The sequence below is a fragment of the Gobio gobio genome (assembly GCF_949357685.1).
Source record: "Gobio gobio genome assembly, chromosome: 5".
In the NCBI taxonomy this organism is placed as follows: domain Eukaryota; kingdom Metazoa; phylum Chordata; class Actinopteri; order Cypriniformes; family Gobionidae; genus Gobio; species Gobio gobio.
This window is the reverse complement of record NC_137101.1, coordinates 27,609,102-27,629,062: the sequence shown is the minus strand read 5'-3', so window position 1 is coordinate 27,629,062 and position 19,961 is coordinate 27,609,102. Positions and strand designations below refer to the sequence as shown.

General features: G+C 37.5%; 1 protein-coding gene across 1 annotated transcript in view; it reads right to left on the bottom strand.

Moving 5' to 3' along the window:
- Positions 1–19,961, bottom strand: part of celsr1a (cadherin EGF LAG seven-pass G-type receptor 1a) — a gene marked incomplete at its 5' end in the record, with an annotated part of 100,156 nt that overhangs the window by 31,800 nt on the left and 48,395 nt on the right. The window contains 2 exons of the mRNA XM_079817253.1: positions 1,687–1,844; positions 16,606–16,686. Of these exons, the coding sequence (XP_079673379.1) occupies positions 1,687–1,844; positions 16,606–16,686 (239 nt within the window). The remainder of the gene's footprint in view (positions 1–1,686; positions 1,845–16,605; positions 16,687–19,961) is intronic.

The window sequence follows — 19,961 nt, the reverse complement described above, 5'->3', positions numbered from 1 at the left end:
ATTTTGAATTTTTTTAAATCACAGCTTCATCTGAAAAATATGAAACTTGGTGACTTTTCTAGCATTAGGTATGTTAACACAAAAAAATTGAGGGCATGATTCGAGCATGCTAAGTGGTCGTAAAAAATTACTCCCACTTGTGCTCTTCGGTCATAAATGACCGACCATAGGAAATTAATGGGAAATCGTCAAAAACACAAATTCACAGAAAAAAATCTATATTTCTAACAAAAAAAAATATCTAAAACTTTAACTTTATAAAACTTTATAATAAATAGTTAATATTCAAATCCATAAAAAAAATCATTAAATGTGTTCAAAACAGAACTAGGGAATTCTCAAGCCTCTCCATAGAGACCTCTAGTTATTACACCCATGGTTGCATGATTGCATTCTCAAATAATTCTAAAAGAGGGCGCTAATCTGCCTTCAATTTTTTTTATTTTGAAGGCCTAGTCTCTATTTTAACCTGAAATACTGCAATAATAATACAAAAATATTTAAAAAAATTTTGTATACTTTTCAATGGCAAAAATAGACCATACTTATTGCATAAATATTAAAAAATACCATCAAATCATCTCAAAATACAAAATTAAAAAGAAAAAATATTATTGAAGAAAAATAAATTGCATTGGTTTTACTGGGGTGGAGGAAGTTTCATTTTTAGGTGTCCGGTCACTTATGACCGGGAAGACAACCAATGCAACCCCTAATGAAGAGCACCAGAGGGTTAATGAGTAATGGGTGTGTTTTGGGTGGAATGTGCAATAAACCAATCAGAGTCTCATCTCCCATTCCCTTTAAAAGCCAGTTGCGCTTGCACCATCAAAGATTTGTTATTTTCATGGACGGAATTTGCGAGCGGAAAGACTGAATGCTTCTCCAGAGAGGAATCTATTTATTTTTAATATTTAAAAGTCGTCATCAGCATAGTATGCAGAACTAATTAGTTGGTGCACAAGGAGACAACACTGGCCTAGATGGTTGTTTCACAGACATCAATGAATCGGAAGAGATAAAACTACAACAATCCACTAGAGAAAGTGATAACAGTAGACACCCACATGTGCGAGGGGGTTAAGATGCCCATAACTCTAGATTAAAAGACATTTTACGAAGACTACAAAGGCATTTTTATCGGTCATAACTACTGAAGAGAAATAGCGCAAACACTTTACAAAGATGAACCCTTTTGTTGCATATGTGTTGGTTGCCTGTGTTATCAAATGGAGTATACTTTGAAAGTATTTGTCTGTGCATATATACGGTAAAGCCCAAAGTATACTTCAGCTTTTCCGCTCACGCTAGAGTATGTGTACAGTGTGTGTGAATTTCATGATCATCTCCGTGGAATGTTGCCATGCAATATAAAACAGGTCAGTACTTATAAGACTGGAGCGACGGGTTAAACCTTTACATTTACTATATCTGTTGTTGTTCTTTCTTTGATGTGTTTTAATGCACAGCCTTGTTCCAGCATGTAAGAATATCTGACGCTGCAATTGCCACCGAAAGCATGAGAAGATCTTTTAACAAAAGAAAGACATGTTGACATGTATCCTGGAGGACTGTGCAAGGGTGTGAGAGAGAACACAACAGTGTAATTATCAATGATTACCAAAGACTAATTTTCGAGAGAATGATGAGTTCTTGTTTGGTTTACAGAGAGATGGATCAACTCACTTCTTCTGTCCGGTCTGAGTGCCCTGGGCAGCACAGGAGTAGTTGCCAATCTGACTGCCGAATCGCACGGCCATGGCGATGTCACAGTCGTCCACGGCAACTACTGCCACCTTCTCACCCGATGGCCCTTGAGGCAACCCCAAATGATTTATCTTAGGCTGAAAAGAGAAGAAATTGATTTTTTTAGAATTACATTTTTTAGACATTATTCATAAACATGATGTACACTGATTCATATAAGCACATTTTGAAAGTAGATATGGAAATATTTGTCCATACTTTTAGCAAAGTACACTTTAGCCATATTTCAAAGACGGTAAATGTAATTATGAAATTACATATACAAATGTGCTCAAGTCTTACTTTAGTGGGTCAAATACATTTTCATTTTGCAGTTAAGTGTCCAAAAACATTACAGGTCACATTTAAGTACATTTAAAGTATATTATTTCTGGAATAAGTACTCTTGCTTTTTTCACAAGGGTACATAGCGGTTGAGTAAAATCTTGGACCCATTCAAGATATAGTTTTATGTTTATGGCCTGATGATTCCGGATGTTTATAGAATCCTGTGCACAGATGCATGAATGCATGCGCTCACAGATCAAAGCAGTTTACACGAGATATATCTATATGGCATAAGTTGGCTCTGAACACCTAGATCATATGTGGGCCACCTGTCTGAAAGTGACAGACGGAAAGAAAAGGTTGTGTTGTGTGTAAACGTTCACTCCCAGCATGGCACACTTTCCACTGCACGGCAGCTTTATCTAAACTATCACTGCCACTCCTACAGAAAGGACTATTTCCTACTGCAAAAACACTCACGCTTTCCATTAGGTGGTGTCTAAACATGGCACAATTTGAGTCTATTTTTCTTTTTTGCCTTCCTGTTGCTATATATACTGTATATTTCTGTCATGATAACTCTCTGAGTGTTTGGCATGAGAATGGGTATGACAATTTGATATATTTGGTTTTGGCAGAATAAATCTGCTACACTGATGCTGCAGAGCAAGTTTGAGACTTGCTACTGCCAATTCATACACGACACACATGAATTACCCGTAGTAGATCTATACAGGTGGAGCTGGGGAAGATGGAGGGTTTCTGAAAGCGGAAATGCAACAGCAAATGCTAACCAAGTATTTGAAGTTGAGCAGCGAGCTCATTGGCTACTGATACAGGAGCAACAAATCAGCTGTGCTCTATAGAGAATTACATAATTGCAAGCAGTTTGAGTTAATGACCAGCCTGCGCCATCTAGAGTTTCATGACAGAACTTTGTATGAATAACTACTGACATTGTTAAATCTCAGAGGTTAATTTGTATTAATACTAACAGATTACAACTCCTTATTTGTCCCCACTTTATATTAGGTGGCCTTAACTACTATGTACTTACATCAAAAAATAAGTACAAACACTTGGTGATATCGAGGTGGGATATAGGTAGGGTTAGGGACAGGTGTGGTGGGTAAGTTTAAGGGTAGGGTTTGGTGTAAGGGAAGTGTCAACAGTGTAATAACAAATGTAACTGCAGAAATTAATTACATATGTAATTACCAGCAGGTTTATTTAAAAATGTAAGGACAATGTAAAAACATGTATGTATACAAAAAGTGCATTGTATCACATGATTCATTAAAATGTAAGTACATAGTAGTTAAGGCCACCTAATATAAAGTGGGTCCTTTTATTTTATTACATGAAGGTCAAATGCCCTTTATTTAAATGTTTCAAGGTGTTACCCGTGTCCCAGACTACTTTCAATTAAAAACTATGAAAATACATCATAAAAATAAGATAATCTCATCAATGAGTGAAATAAACACAAACCATTAAAATATGTATTGTGTGGAAATGATTTACATACATTTTATGGAATTTATACGTCATATGCTTGTAAACTTTATTTTCAAAGTTGCATTGAAATTATGAAATATGAGAAGCATGATTTGTGGCAGGAAATGATAATAGTAAAAAAAAACTAAAACTAATATCAATTGTGAACAGAATATTTTTTTGTGCATCATTTCCAAATCAATGTTGTCAAATTATGCAAAAAGTAGGAACATATTTTCTTATTAAATATTATTATATTGGTTATTATATTAAATATTGTGTGTATTTAGGATCCATATAATTCTAGCTAGTAAATTAAACCTAGTAAGTCAAAGTCATTTCATTGTTTTCCTAGTTGTTTTCCTAACAAAGTCACCATGAAATCATAATTGACCATTTTTATTTTTTACAGAATGTTGCGGTGTTTATTATAAATCATTTATCCATGCAAATCGTTATTTTTTCGCATTCATATGCATATGCCCTCGTAAGACTAAATATGCCATTCAGGTCTGCCTCGAACGGTCCAATCAATTCCCGAAGAAAAAAATCCAGTCACAATAGGGAAGAAAAGACTAAGGCAACTTGATATTTGAAATTATATGACAGTTGAATACATTTTTTTTACAAGGATGACAAAAATATATTGTGATGCACAATGTTGGACATTATTTACAGATAAAATAAACTGTTTTACTGGAGTTTATATTCTAAAACCACAAAAGCCAAAAGTGCCCATAGTTGAAAACACCCACAATTATACATTTAAGTTTCTTTCCAAGTTTTGTCTGTCTGTCTGTCTGCCCGTCTAGCCGTGGGCAAGTTTCATCAGTTTCTCATGGAAATGAAGTGTGAACAGAATAGGGAATCTTAAAGGGTGTGGCCTCAGACACAAACCTCATCAGGGGACCAGAGTAGACAAAAGCAGCTTCAAAGATCTTAAAAAAGGAGTCTGGCTTTCAACTACAAGCCCAAACCAAAGGAAACACACTGTTAAGCAGTATTTTGCAGCATTCATTTGGCCTGTTTCCAGCAGGATATGAGGGTGTGAGGTATTATTCAGATGGATATCTCTGGTCATGCTGGGTGCTTTCAATACATATCTGGCTCATAATCTGGAACCACTTGAATACACTCACTTTGTACACTTAAATGGCATGTATTTTTGAATTTTAGTTTTTACATCTAAATATTTAAGGTTTGCATTTAACACATTTAAATGTACAACATAATTAAGAATTACATGAGGATTTAACATGTGGATTTATATGTAGGATTTAAATGTGTTTAAATATTTAAAATTGTAATTAATTAGTTGAGATGAATGTCTATGGAAAATATCTCAAATCCTAAAATCATGGGATTTAACTTTATTTAATTATCAACTTTATTCAATAGGTCTCATTCATGAAAAAGAACTATGCAATTTCTATGTATATTTTGAATGCAGCAATTCTTATATATACTGTCGCATTGAATTTAACTGCAAGAACGGCTTTACAATTGATTTACACAAAAATGCGTTCTCTGCCTGTTTCACAAGGGAGGCTTGCATAAAAAAACCACCTGACATGGAACACAATAACTGTGTGCCTTGTACCGTACAGCACAACACTGTCAACAACAGACCAGTTCAAGTATGTTCTCCCTGTTGCCTTTGATTTAGGAGTTGAGCTTTATGCTGTTTGATTTCACCAACTCATTTATCTGACCTCTTAATCAGTGGAGTAGAATAACAACATGCACTCCAGCTGCCAAACGCTGTAGGAAACCACAGTTTTTTAGAAAGCTGCCATCCGAAAAATTACAAGAAGCAGTGATAAGACACGGTTCATGATTTGTTGAATGAGACTGAATATATTGTTTTATTAGCAGAGTGACCTTGAACATGACTCCAAAACAGACTCTATTTACTTTCTAAATACACATTCCTGGGTTTATTGTGAATGATTAATAGGTGCATCTTATTCCAAAAACAAGTGTTTGTAATGTTTTATCAAAATGTAATAACTTCAGCTCCCACTGAAACGACTTTCCTTTTCTGCTGACATCATCGAGGCCATACACGCTATTGGATAATGTTAACCAATAGCCAAATACTTAAGGTGATGATACACGGGGAAACTTTTTGAGCAATGTTGCAGAGAGATGTTCCTTGGGCAAAAGATCATCACCTTGAGGCATTGTCCACACGTACACAGGTATTTTTATAAACTGAGTTTTTCCTCCGTAAAAAAACGCGTCCACATGAAAACGCAACAAACACGCTATGAAGCGCTAGCAAGAGCATTCCAAACCAACAGGTGGCAATATAACCCTAACCGTAAAGACATGTTCCGGTTTTGACGTAACAAGCCAAAATCCTCACGACTACACGGCACTACAGTTTCTAAAAATGTTCACCCTGGCAGGAGTTTTCAGAAAAGTTCAGTTTCAGTGGCCAAACTGCATAGAAAAGGCTGTGGTTTTGAAAATACCAGTGTTCGTGTGGACAGGGCCTAAGAGTACTAGTCCATTGCCATAATTAGTTGCCCTGTGTCTCACCTGGTTGCCCGTTGATGGCAACATTGCCCAGAAAAATTGCTCAAAAAGTTGCCTCGTGGTATCATCACCTTTAGAACTTGTTTTAGCAAACTCTGTCTTTCAGCCTGGCTCTATTCTGGACGGTTACACCCACTTTTCACAATCCAATCAATTTCTGATCGATGAAAAAATTCCCACACTTTTTCTATTCTTTTTCTCCGAAATATGTCAACAAATGGCGATTCAAATAATAAATAATTAAATAAATAAAGCTCATTTAATGTTCTCAGACTTTTGATTGTAGACTTTTGCATCTTGACACATCTGAGCACAGTTTAAGGGTACGTCTACACAACAACGATATACTAAAAATGGAAACGTTTTACCTTTGTGCTTTTCGCCTACAGACGACAATGTTGTCAAAAATATCCCCGGTCACAAGGATCCACAAAAATTACTTAAAGCGCTGTATTATTCATGCCAGGCCAGTAGTAAGCGATGTCACTTGGTAAAGAAACACTACGTGCCTATAGACCTATTTTAATTGAAAATGTTGCCGTGTAAATAACCCCTAATACTCCTGAAATCTATTCTAAGGAGAAAAGTCTTAGAAGCTCTCCTTTTAACTCATTGCTGTCTAGGACAATTGAGATACAGTAGATCTTGCTTCTAGGTTTGTCTGAGTGTTAAACCCTCGTGCTTCCAGGTGCAATTTGAGTCAGATTAGCCTCGTTTGCTCTTTTGCGTGGTGTAAAATGACAGACAGACCTAAACAAAGACTTCTGTGTTGAGACAAGATGACATTACCCAGAATCCCCCCAAGTTTTGCTATTTCCCACACCTGTGAACAACAATTATCAAAGACAAAATTGAAATGTATGAAAAATGCATGCAAATTTCCAAATCACAAAAAAAAGTTACTTGAAAACAACAAAACCGTGGAATTCAAACAGCTGACATACAGTGTTTGATGGCTAAAACCTATTAGCCTAAATATCGCTAATCCCGCTTTGAACTTGTTAATCGACTTTTCCTCTGTTCTTTCTCTGTGAAAACAGCAGAGCTCTATAAATCGCTCTGGTGAGGCAGTAACGGCACCAGCAGAGGGTTTGTTGGGGGTAGTTCCAGATCTCTGGCTGTTTTGGCTACGAGCCACACAGTACTGGCAGAACAGAAAACAAGCGGGGCTACGAACATCCACCTCAGGCACAGATGAGATTTCTGTTTGGGCAGGTACCGCCATACTGTTTTTATGAAGACTCCGGTACATCACAGATTGCTTTAATATCTGTTTAATAAAAATATTACCTAGCAGTGTTTTGCTAACTCTCAGTATCTCAATCATCCTTGATCTCAGTGTCTGGCTGCATACCATGTGTCCCCTGGCTTCTGACACAGGCAGGTGTCTACTTGTGTGAGGTTTTCCACCTCAGGCTGCTTCCTCAACATCCATCTGCACATTGAAAAGCTGCTTATGTATGTTCTAGATGAATCTGGTTTTTTTTTTAAGTGCTGTTCACCCAAACCTCTCCCCTATGTGATATGGCAGTGAGACGGACTAATGCAGGTGGTTCTATCCAGCACAGCAGATGTGGGATCTGGTTTCATGGCAGAGAAGTTGGTACATCAGCCCGGATGTTGGAGAAATGAGGGTTTCTCACAGGTCTGAATTGGTGCCACAACAATTCTGATCGATACAAGCTCTTCTTGAGAGTTCAAATACTGTATTTGAACAGTCATCAAATGCCAAATATTCAATATTAACACGTTAACGTGTTTAGTTTAATGCAAATAACACAAAGAAATAAGCAAAATCGCATCATTATCGTAATTTACGCCACACAGTTAGATGATTTTAGAAGTCAAGAGCATCTATAATGGCTCTATTCAAACCCTTTAACCCATATCCAATTTCTCTATTTGTGATCATTTTAAGCCACTAAACTCCAGGAAAGTTTTTAGTCCAATGATCCAGTAAGCAAATTTATTCAAACAGTCCAAAACAGCGCTAATGTAAAGAAAACCAGACTGATTACATCAGAGATGGCAGAGAAAATAGAGACTTGCGTTGTGTTTTCAGTGAATTATTCTTTCCAGTGTTTCGCTTTAAAACACAAGCTCTGTCATATTTTGTGATTGTTTCTGAAGAGTGTGAAATACAGGTAAAGTACAGGAGTTGTACAGTAAAACGCCAAAAAAACTTGTCAGTCTGTTATATTGATGCGCAGACTTGACTTGTTTAAGATGTAAACAAACTCTTTGCTGTTGCACTGTACACATACACTGTGAATTCTGCATTTTTTTCTGTAATGTTTTTTTTTTCTTCATGGGTACTTTGGATACATTTATTGGAATTCTTATATCATTTGGTTATTGTGTGTCCTTTTTTGGAAAGAAACCTAAATTTACCTTGAAAAAAGCTTGCAGAAAATACAGACAAAATGGTGCGATTAATCATGATGAAATATTGATATATATATAAATATACAGTGGATAAAAACTCTGGAAAACATGGGAAAATTGTGAAATAGATAGGGTTTTATTTGATTTGATTTGATTCCAATAAAATGAAATATGACGTCTTCCCTGTCTAAAATAGTGCAAAGTAGATTTAAACTAGTCATTGTTTTTAACACCAACACACCTCCTTTCTGTAGAAATTATGCTCATTAATGCACATTAAAATGTGCAAACCTGACTTGCACAATACCTTTTGTGAACTGAGTGATACAACAATGTTTATAGTTTTCACAGGCATAATTTGGTCTTAATGAATTCAGTGTGTTTTCATTTGTTAAAGCAAATCTGGATGATGCATCTCTGAAATCAGCTTGACCTTTTAAAACTTAAACTTGAAGTGATTCCCTTGTGTATGTGAAAGTGACAGTTAGTCCCTTCTCCTAGAAAAAAGATAATATTTAATCGTTAACTTGTCTGAAAATGTTTTTCTCACTCTCATGTCATTACAAACCTGTTTGACTTTCTTTCACAAAACATAAATCAAGACATGTAAATGTATATGTTCCAATACAATGAATGGGGATTGAAGCTTTCAAGCTACAAAAAGGACCCAAAACCAGAATAAAAACTGGTCCATATGACATGCAATAATTCAAGTCTTATGAAGCCATTGTTTTGAGTTAAATTTTTTCAGTTCATCTGTAGTCTGTATGATTTGTTTGCAAATCGAGTCAGTTCTTAAATTGAACTAACTGACTCAACCATCTGGTTTAAGCAGATTATCAGTGAAAAAAGAATTTGGTTTTCAAACACAAAGCTTTACAAAATGTGGAATGCAGTCATAGGGCCCTATTTTAATGATCTGAAACGCAAGTGTCAAAGCGCGAAGCGCAAGTAACTTTGTGGGCGGGTCTCGGCGCTGTTGCTATTTTCCCGGCGGGATAAATGGCTCTTGGCAAATCTAAAATGGGTTGGTCTGAAGTAGCTTCATTATTCATAGGTGTGGTTTGGGCGTAACGTGAATAAACCAATCAGAGCGTCATCCAACATTCCCTGTAAAAGCAGGTGCGCAAGTTCCATTATGGATTGCTATTATTATGGCGTATTTACCAGGTGCACGCCAGGAGCGGTTCACAGCCGAGGAGACTGATGTTCTTGTAAGAGCAGTGAAAGACAGAGAAGTTGTGTTGTATGGGGATGGGAGAAACCCACCCAAAATAACGTCGGTTAAACAGGCGTGGGAGGAAATAGCCACAATTGTTTCATCAGCTGGCATCCCCAGGACGTCGCACCAGTGCCGGAAGCGCTACAATGACATCAGAAGACGGGGAAAGTCCAAGCTTGCCAGCATCAATCGGGCACGCCGTGTAACGGGAGGTGGATCTGCCTCTACTCAGGACCTGACGCCAGCATAGGACATCGCTGCGTCCACCCTCAGCGATTTTTTTTCCTGGTTCTTGACGGACAAACCAATTTGTTAGATGTCCTTATATACATATATGTCTTGCCAGAAGTTGCCACTATTGGGCAAACAGGTCTCCTTAATTATTAGACTACAATTAGCCTGAATAATTTGTAAGCTAGATTTATGCCTATTTTTTCACATCTTCGTGGCACACCACAATGATTTCCGTCATCTCATGTGTTAATAATTTTTAGTGTAACAATTTATGATTTGCAAAAATAACTGTTGCATCTGTGTAGATTACATGAGCAAAGTGTATGCGCGTTGTGCACGCTATACATTATGGTCAAGCATGCGCCCTTAAAATAGCATAATGAACAACGCGCAACGCGCCACTGACTTTAGACTAGGTTTTTTCTGGTCAGTGGCGCAATTGTTTAATGGAACAGCAAAATAGCACCAGGGATTGTTTGCGCCGGAACACGCCTCCTTTTTTGCGCTGAACCGCCCAGGTAGCGCAAGTTCATTCACTAGTTTAGCGACGTGCTTCTGTGGAGGGAAAAGCGCGCTTTGCGCGGGTGCAAAATAGGAATGACACATGCGTCGGTGTACAAAGTCAATTGCGCTGGGTGCAAGATAGGGCCCATAAAGTTGTATAGATCACATTTATGGTGCTTAAAACCTTCAGTTCTCATTGTAATCACAAGGAGATGGAACAACACAAGTAAATTTGATCAGAATTTAATTTTTGAGTGAACTATTCCTTTAAAAGAGGCCTCCAGCTTAGGTTTTCTCTCTGGAGTGTTGAAAACTCCCGTCACCTCTACACACTGATCTCTAGGGACTGAGGGGTTTGCTGGAGCCATGGCAACGCACTTGATCCCAACAGCTCCTGACAGAGGATGAGGTCAGAGAGAGAGAGGCATGCTCAAGCCTTTATTTCACCCTAACAGACTAGGGGGGAAGTATAAAGGAAGAATTGCTTTAAAAAGAGTCATATCATGGAAAACAGGATTTTCATGCTTTTTCGAAATGAGCGAGTTTGATGTTCTACGTAGACATACTCTAACATTCAAAACACAAAGCTTCCTCTCCAGTCCACCCAGACCATACTCCAGTCCCTCCTCCTTACAAATTTAAAATAAATAAATAAATAATAAAATAAAACAAAATGATTATAGGCTCAGGTCATATACGACTATAAGACTTTTCACGTGCTCTATTGTTCACAAAAAAATAAATAAAAATAAAATATAAAATAATAAAATAAAATAATTAGAACACTTTTCCACAGCAAATGGTTCAGAATGAGGTCAATGAACTTTTGTTCAGATTCCTAACAATCAGCAATATTAATCCAAACCATAATTAAGTGTCGTGTGTAGGCCTGGAACAACTCTATGAGAAACTTTCTCTGGAGATGTTTGGCACAGTTTGGGCACATTGTGCATTTGATAGCTCATTTACAGAGATCAAAAACGTAGTCTCAACTCAAGGGTACATCAATGTTTCTGCTCCGAGCAGGATTCTTGAGTTTCACATTCTCAAATGATCTGTTCTGGACATGTACCGTTCAGCCCATTCAGTGTACTACAAGCACAAGTGTAAGAATTAATCATCGATATGCGAACTTGCCCTTAGTCTACCTTCAGAACATCCCAGTGTTTCGACTGCTAACACAAGTCAGTACAGGAGAACACGGCTGTAAACGGCTCTAAATGGCTTGTGTTTTCCCTAGAGGGGCAAACTGAGCTTGGGTTTGACAGTAACGGTTCTGCGGTTCAGGAAAAACTGCTCAGCTTTCAGATAAATCCGCCGCTGCTGCCACTGGCCTGTCAGTTAAACGGGAAGACAACTGTGTTATGAGGGATTAGAGCGAAATGTCAATCAACGGATTGGGTTACACACAAAAACAACATGACAAAACTGATGATAGAGTCATTTTACACTTTCAAATTACTCACAAAATATATTCAGGTATGACAACTTTCTCAGAGCTGTGAATGTGAGTATGTTGAGCTGTTGAGGTCTGAAAGACTGTTGAAAATTTCCAATATATTTGATATTATTTTGTTAGTGATATAAAATGATCCAACATTGTGACATTCTTTGTGTCACAGAGATTTTTATGAATCTTAAGATTTATAAAATATATAAAAGATTTAATTTAAAGATATGATCAAAACAGATTGAGTAGATTTAGTCCATCAACACCCCAAATGCTGGCACAGTCCTATAGCTCGTTCTGGGTCGACATTTTTTTAATCGGTAACATTAGGCAGTTTTGATTTATACTCTGTTTAATGTTGATGATCGCGTTATTTTACATATGCACACAATATGATTACATATGATGTCGCTTGTTTCTGCTTCTTTGCCTGTGTTTTGATCAGGAGATTCAGTACTTTTTCAGAAGATGTGTCATAGCGCCCCCTACCGTATAACTGTGAAAACATGAAAGCCGGAAAATTCCATCAATGGCGGGGAGGAAAGAGTTAAACCGTATAAAGCTGAGACAATAAAGGCCTTGAGGGTAATTTTTACAAACCAGGAAGTCTAGCTCGAGAGATGCTTTCATTTTTTGCTAAACCAAGGAAATGCACTCATTATTATCACCTCACACATACACACATCCAAACTCTCTTTCTCTTCTCAGAGGAATTGTGTCTGGAGCAGGTGTCATGGCAGAATCCATCTGTGTGTGAGTGTCGTACTGGAGGGGGTGTCTTTGTCACACTGATCTCCTTCGCTATCAAACAGAATTACCTCACCCGCCCTCCGGCTGTGTAAACCTAGAGCTGTGAATAATTCAAGGGAACTGGCCTAGGTTCACACACATACACACACATCCTCAGGACATACACATAGCACGGTGTTGTCGGCTGGCCTACGGGACATGGGGACCACTTTTAAACCCATGTGTCTCAATAACACATCTCATTTATCAATGCTCGGCTGTGCTCCAGACAGTAAGAGATGGACGAGTGCTTTTGTTCTCTGCTATGTGCGTAATCCACCAAACTCGCCTTTAAGAAGGAAAAAGTGTGCAGGTACAAAGCCGTGTCTTATTTCAGGTGCTGTCCACTTCTCACCGAACAGGTTACTGAAGACATTCATGTCACATAATAAAACTCTTTATGGCAGTCTGGGTAGACCAGAACCATGCTATGAAACTTAAGATGTGATGTATTCTGAATGACAAGATGAAAATCTTTTTGCCAATGCAGTATAATAAATGGCATTATTTGTCTTAATTATTTCACTTATCCCATCTTAATCTGCATTGAGTATTGTAACTACAAAAATGTATAATGCATTATAAAGGTATTAAAAATGTACATTATAATGCATTATTTCTTTTTATAAGTAACTCAAACAAAAGTTAAAAGGATATTTCATCCAAAAATGAAAATTATTCCATAGTTTACTCGCCCTCAAGCCATCCTAGGTGTATATGACATTCTTCTTTCAGATGAATACAATCAGAGTTATATTAAAAATATCTAGCTTCCGGCGGACTGCCTTCCATATTCAACTAGAAAGTGTAGCACCTCTCGCAGTTCAAAATGCTTATGCTTCGTCCGCCGTCATCATTGCGCCAGTTATGCTTTTTTACGCTACGTCCGACGCCATCATCGCACCAGTTATGCTTCAGAAGGCCTTTATTAACCCCCCGGAGCTGTGTGGATTACTTTTATAATGGATAGATACACTTTTTTTGGGCTTCAAATTTTGGGCTGCCATTATAATGCTTGGAAGAGCCAGGACATATTTTAATATAAATCAGATTGTATTCATCTGAAAGAAGAATGTAATATATACACCTAGGATGGCTTGAGTAAATCATGGGGTAATTAAAATTTTTGGGTGAACTATCCTTTTAAAATACATTATAATATTTGCAAATTCCTTGTTAAATCTGAAATTGGTTGCTTGCCATATGTTTTAATGCATTCTAATTATATACTAATTATTTATAAGCACAAAAACAGTAATAGAAATTGAGTTCAAATTTAAATGTTACATGTTTCAAATGAAATGGGATATTAGCAGATTGAAAAGCAGATTGATAAGTGTCTAGTACTGACACAGAAAAATAGTATTATTTTTAAACTGGAGAAAAAGAACTCCTGAAACTTTGCCTTTGGACTCTCATGGGTACAGTCATTGATTGGTAGCTACTCTAAAAGCGGCCAAACATTCACCGAATCTGACCGACGCCACAGTATGATGAATGAGTGGGTCATAATGGTCTGCTCTTTAGTAAAACAGGCCTGATCGTACATTCAGCTCGAGTGCATTCCTCTGGCGAGAGCTTTCTAAAGTGAATGACAGCTGAATAGCAGGCGGAAGAAGATCTAAGAACTGTAGAAATCAGCAGTCATTCTTGATAAAATCCCTTGACATGAAATTCATCATCTTGACAGTAAATCACCAGTAATCTCCTCATACACTAGAACAATTATCTCACTAGTAACTGAAAGTAAAATAACAAAAAAACAGCTTTACGTGGACAATTGAGACAGCTTTTGTACTACAACTTATCCTGAGTGATTGGATGAATTGTATGTACTGTAAATGTCACATTCTAAGTTTCTTCAATCAGTTGCCCTGTTGGGAAGATATAATACAGGTATATAACTAATCAGTCTGGAACCTTAAGGAAATACAAGCTCAAGAGATAGTTGAGATAAACGTGTTTTTGGATGACATTTCAATCTCTAAACATTATCATTATCCTAATGGCAGTTGCTTGGTTGGTACATGAAGTAGGTGAACTTGATTTCACCAAGTACAACATGTTCCTGGAACAACATTCCATTTAACCAATCATATTTGAAGGATAAGTTTACAGTTTATGTCAAGTTTGGCTTACAACCAGGGTTAGGTGCTTGTACATCAGAGTTATTCACTTATAATTTCCCGCTGATATTCGGGATAAGTTATGGGTGGGTCTATGTTTAGAAGTATATGTGTTGTATGTTGATAAAAAATATGAAGTAGTAGAAAAACTAGTCACCTGGAGCCATAGGATAATTACGTCCAGACAACTGATTGGCTGATTGCCCTAGCGACTATCCTAAGGCAGCAGAGCCCTCCAAAAATCTGGTATATAACAAGATATCTTGTGATTTAATTGAACAAAATGTATGTATAGGTATGCTTTGGAGTTGGAGACACACTATGTGCAAAATGAGTCTATTTTGCAAAATTAACTGCTGATGTAGAACCTCACATATAGGATATTTTACACAACTAAGTTTTGGAAAAGTTGAGACCTTTTGGTTGGTTCAGTTAGCACAAATTCTCAAATACATTCTCAACCTCAACTTCAAAACCACACACTATTCAGTCAACTGCATCATGTCTCCCAAATGTATTCTCCTTAAGCAGAGATTTTTTTTAAAAAGAGCCATGATGTCATTCTTCCTTCCTCTACAGGGTGTGACGTCCTCACTCTGTGTGTCTCATCCTCTCTCCTGTCTCATTTCCCGCTTTAAATCCCAACACCTTTTCCATGTACTGGAGACACACTGGGTTTCCAACATTCCTACATGCAATATTCCTACAATATATTAACCTTAACTGCCATACGGTGACAAAAATAGAAGATATCTGCAAAATTAGTCAAGCTGGTTTGGGTTGAAGTGACTGTGTTGAATATGAACTTGTGCTCTGAACTAGCCTCCATTTCATCACTTCATTCAAATTCCTGTTTTTCTCTCACATTGCAAATTCATAGAATACAGGAAAAAATGCGGACTACAGGAAAAAAAATTATCTCATGTTGACACAACCAACAACTAGGAGCTGGTTACAAATTTACTACAAATAAAATTGAGGATTTATCAAATAGCCAATACACTTTGATCAAGATATACCAGCTTAAAGGCATATTCCCATTGAACACAATTCTTTCTGCAACAACTTTTTAAAACAATATGATTCATTCCGTTGGACCACTTCGAACCCTAATCAGCCCGCAGAAAGAAGATCTTGTTTTCCCTAACAAACTACCAACAAATGTTTTGATGCTATTGGATTAACTGAAATTGGGTATGTCGATATCATTGGCCATTTTGTCTGTATGCAGTAGCCATGAGTATACTGGGAATATACTGGAATAGATTTTCCTGATGAACGGTTCTTGAAATTCATCATTTCTCTAACCCAGACTCAATTCTTTTCAATAAATCAGCCAAAAAGACTAAAAAAAAATTCATTGTTGGAATCAAAAGTTATTGGCTTGAACCAGTTGAATAACTCTAAAAAAAATTTGCACCAGTAGTGTCATCAAACAGAAATAAAAATAATAATGACGGTTTACACATAACGGTTAATCCTAATGGAAGAACTGATGAACGTTAAGTGGAAACAGAGCCCGGTCGTAAATTTCCTTGTGATTCCCATCCCTACTAATGAATCTCTTTGGACAAAGATACAAGCTGTTGGAGAGAAAAGAAGCTCTGGGTCTGTATTCACAAAGCTTCTCAAACTACAGGAGTTGATTTAGGATTTGATTGCCTCCAGCCAAAGCTGCCCTTTTGTCTCTATATAACCGAGTACACAACTGATCCAGAAACAGCCCAGGGGACTCTGAGACGCTTTGTAAATGCGGACCCTGAGGTCGGAGGGATAGCAGGAACCGCCACCGCAGAGCTACGCTAGGCCACTGTTTACAGTACCTCCTTATGAGTGAGCTCCAGCCAGGCGGTATAGAGGTGGACGCTCAGCACCCCACTGGAGTCCAGCAGGTGCAGGCTGTCCTGCGTAGACCACGGGAGAGAAAGCGGCGATTAGAACGTATGATGAAGCCCTTAAACCCCACAGATGTTGAAAGCCCTTTTAAAGCAGCAGCAGACGCTTGTAAAACCAGCCCCAGAGCATTGACATTTAAAAGAGATGTCTGTATAATGACCTTTGTCTTTAAAGGCTACAAAACAGCTTAATGAAACAACTGAGGACTTGGTTTGATTACTTGGTCCGACCCAAGTTCAATCCCACCTCCTTCCCCCTTTCAGCGTCATACGTTTGGGTCTGTGTTTAGTCATTAAAAGCTACATTTACATGCAACCAAACAATCCATTAATACATGGATTGATGGCTCAATCGAACTGAAAAATCTTTATGTAAACACTTCAATTATTCTTACCAAGCTTGATTTGAAAGAGATTTCAATCAGATTGAGAGTTTCAGCCATGTAAACCCTTGATTCCAACTACTTTCTCATGTTTTAAATTCAAAAATGCCTTGTGAATCAGATTTCGAAGTTTAGGGTACATGTAAAAATAACTTTCAGAATCTAAAATAGTATTGGATTAATTTGCTACTACAATGGGTCCACATGAACCGAACCCACCGTTTTAAGCAGACTTAAAACCAAACAAACCGAACATTGGTGTCAAGTGAACTTGTTCCGCTAGGAAAGCTTTAGCGTGAATGCATCCAAAATAATTTTGAGTGACGTAGATGTGTTAGGAATACATTAAATAACACAAAACACCTCAATTATTCTTACTGAGCTCGATTTGAATGATATTTCAATCAAATTTACAGTTTCAGCCCTGTAAACCCTTGAATCCAACTACTTTCTCATTTAGATTAAAAAATGCCTTGTGAAGCGGATTTCGAAGTTTAGGGTACATATAAAAATAACTTTCAGAATCTGAAATAGTATTGGATTAGTTCGCTACTACAATGGGTCCACATAAACCGAACCCACCGTTTTAAGCAGACTTAAAACCAAACAAAACGAACATTGGAGTCAAGTGAACTTGTTCTGCTAGAAAAGCTTTAGAGTGAATGCATCCAAAATCAATTTGAGTGACGTAGATGTGTTAGGGAAAAATTAAATAACACAAACTAATCCCTAAATCCTAAATATAGTTTAGCTTGTATGTATATTTGAAGTTCTCATTAGAGAAAAAGGTAAACTGTTTACTCTTCCATAGAGGTTTGATAACTATCATCACTCATTGTGGTATAACTTGCTTTGTAAACTCATCCACAAAGAAATTTGTTTATCACTGACTTTTTAGCAAACTCTGTCCACAGTGCCTTTGGTGCACCACAGTTTGACTTAAATCTGTTAGTACTGTTAGTAATTCCACAAACTAATTTTTTTTCCAGCATTTATAGTTCATGACCTCTCTGTAAACCTGGCCACTTCCGTCACACCCATCCGTAGGCTAAATTAAAATGTGAACTGGTGTCCTTTACATTGACATGCATGCTGCTTGCTTTCCTTCAGACCCCAATCCACTTGCTTTACTTCCAATTGTCTTTATTAGGTCAACTAGACAGTGGCAAAGAATGGATTCTTCCTTACTATCAAGCCAACACCCCCCCCCCCCACACACACACACACACACACACACACACACACCTCCAGCAGTCTCCTGTTTGTTCACTGTGGGTGTAAGTACTGCTACCTTGTTAAGCTGCTTTGTGATCCACTGTGCTTTGATCTTATTCTTAAAAGCGATTTAGAATTGAAGCCAAGTTGAACTGAATTGAGTTCAATATGGCCTGTGTTAAATTGTTTTTCACAAGTATGTGCTTTTCTGGGTTCGTACATACACATCTAAGTGGTTCTATGTCATAGGGGGCTGGACATAAACACTTTGCTTTTCAAAAAAAGCAATGTCGCAAGGACAAATTAATGTGTTAATTTCTGAGTTAAATTAATCATCATGAAATATTCCCTTCTTACAAAAATATCTTGCATTTGTCCTAACAGCTGAAACTGACACATAAGTGAATCGAAGTTAAAATTATATGGGGATGTCTGGGAATTTAGATTAGGGTCTGTGATATATATCCAGCATGTAATGAGTACTAAGCTGGAAGCTAGTTATAAGCTGCGGGAAAATTGAAAGGACGGAAATTAACTGTGAGAACTGCAGTGTGTGCAGTCACTGTAAATATAGCAGCATACAATGTCTCAGACATGGATTCAAATAATCTGATGTTGCTACACTACCAATAAAATACTCTAATAAACATAAAATATATGCTCACGTGGGGCTGTCACAATCACCAGTGAGAGTGCCCCTGATTACCACCTGAGGGCACTCCACCACGGACTGTCACTCCATCAAAGACTACATTACCCATAATCCTTTGCCCGGACTCATCATCACTCATTGTTTGCACCTGTGTCACATTACCTCATTACTCCATTACCCCAGCCTATATAAACCATGTTCACACTGTCATTCACTGTGAAGTCTTGTTTGTTTGTCTATTGCATTTCTGAGCATTCTCCCTGGTTTCATGTCTCTTGGTTTTGGATTTCGTGCCTGTTCCGTGGATTACCCGTTTGCCTGTCTCTCTTGTCTTGTTTGCCTTATTGACTACGAGTGTGGATTACCCTTTAATAAAGCTGCGTTTGGATCCTCAACCTCTGTCTCGGAGCAGTACGTTACAGGGGCTTCATTTATAAAACGTGTGCAGGCACAGGTTTGAACGCAGAGTGTGCGTACGCTGAAATCCACGCCAAAGTTCATGTGGCTTAGCGGGTTAGAGTCCGGGTCTAAGCAGACGTACGCACTTTTCCTTGTGTCAGAAAGTCGGAGTCCTGCAGGTGTTTGGAAATTTAAGCAATTTTTGACGCTTGCCATTCTTAAGTAACAGATTTGGACGTTGATTGGTGCTCTTCTATGTTAATGATATTAATTAGGAGGCGTTTACAAGGCGGAGATCTGAAACCATTCAGCTCCACACAATTTCAAGATCATTTGCAATTAATAAATCAGAATAGAAGTGTATATTATGACAAAATATGGGATAAAGATGTCCTTTTTAATTAGATGTGACAGTTAAAGATAAATAAAGAATGTTTATAACTAACAATTCACTTGATTTGTACTATATCTTGGTCTCATTACACATTCTATAGGATTGCCTTCTCTAAAAATGCTGTTTAGGTAAGCAGCTCACTAGGTGTAGGAACACAGCTAGTAACCATTTTTAATGATTAAATGTTGGTTTTACACTGCTTAAATACAATGCAAATGTATTAATAAAAACGCATATCGCT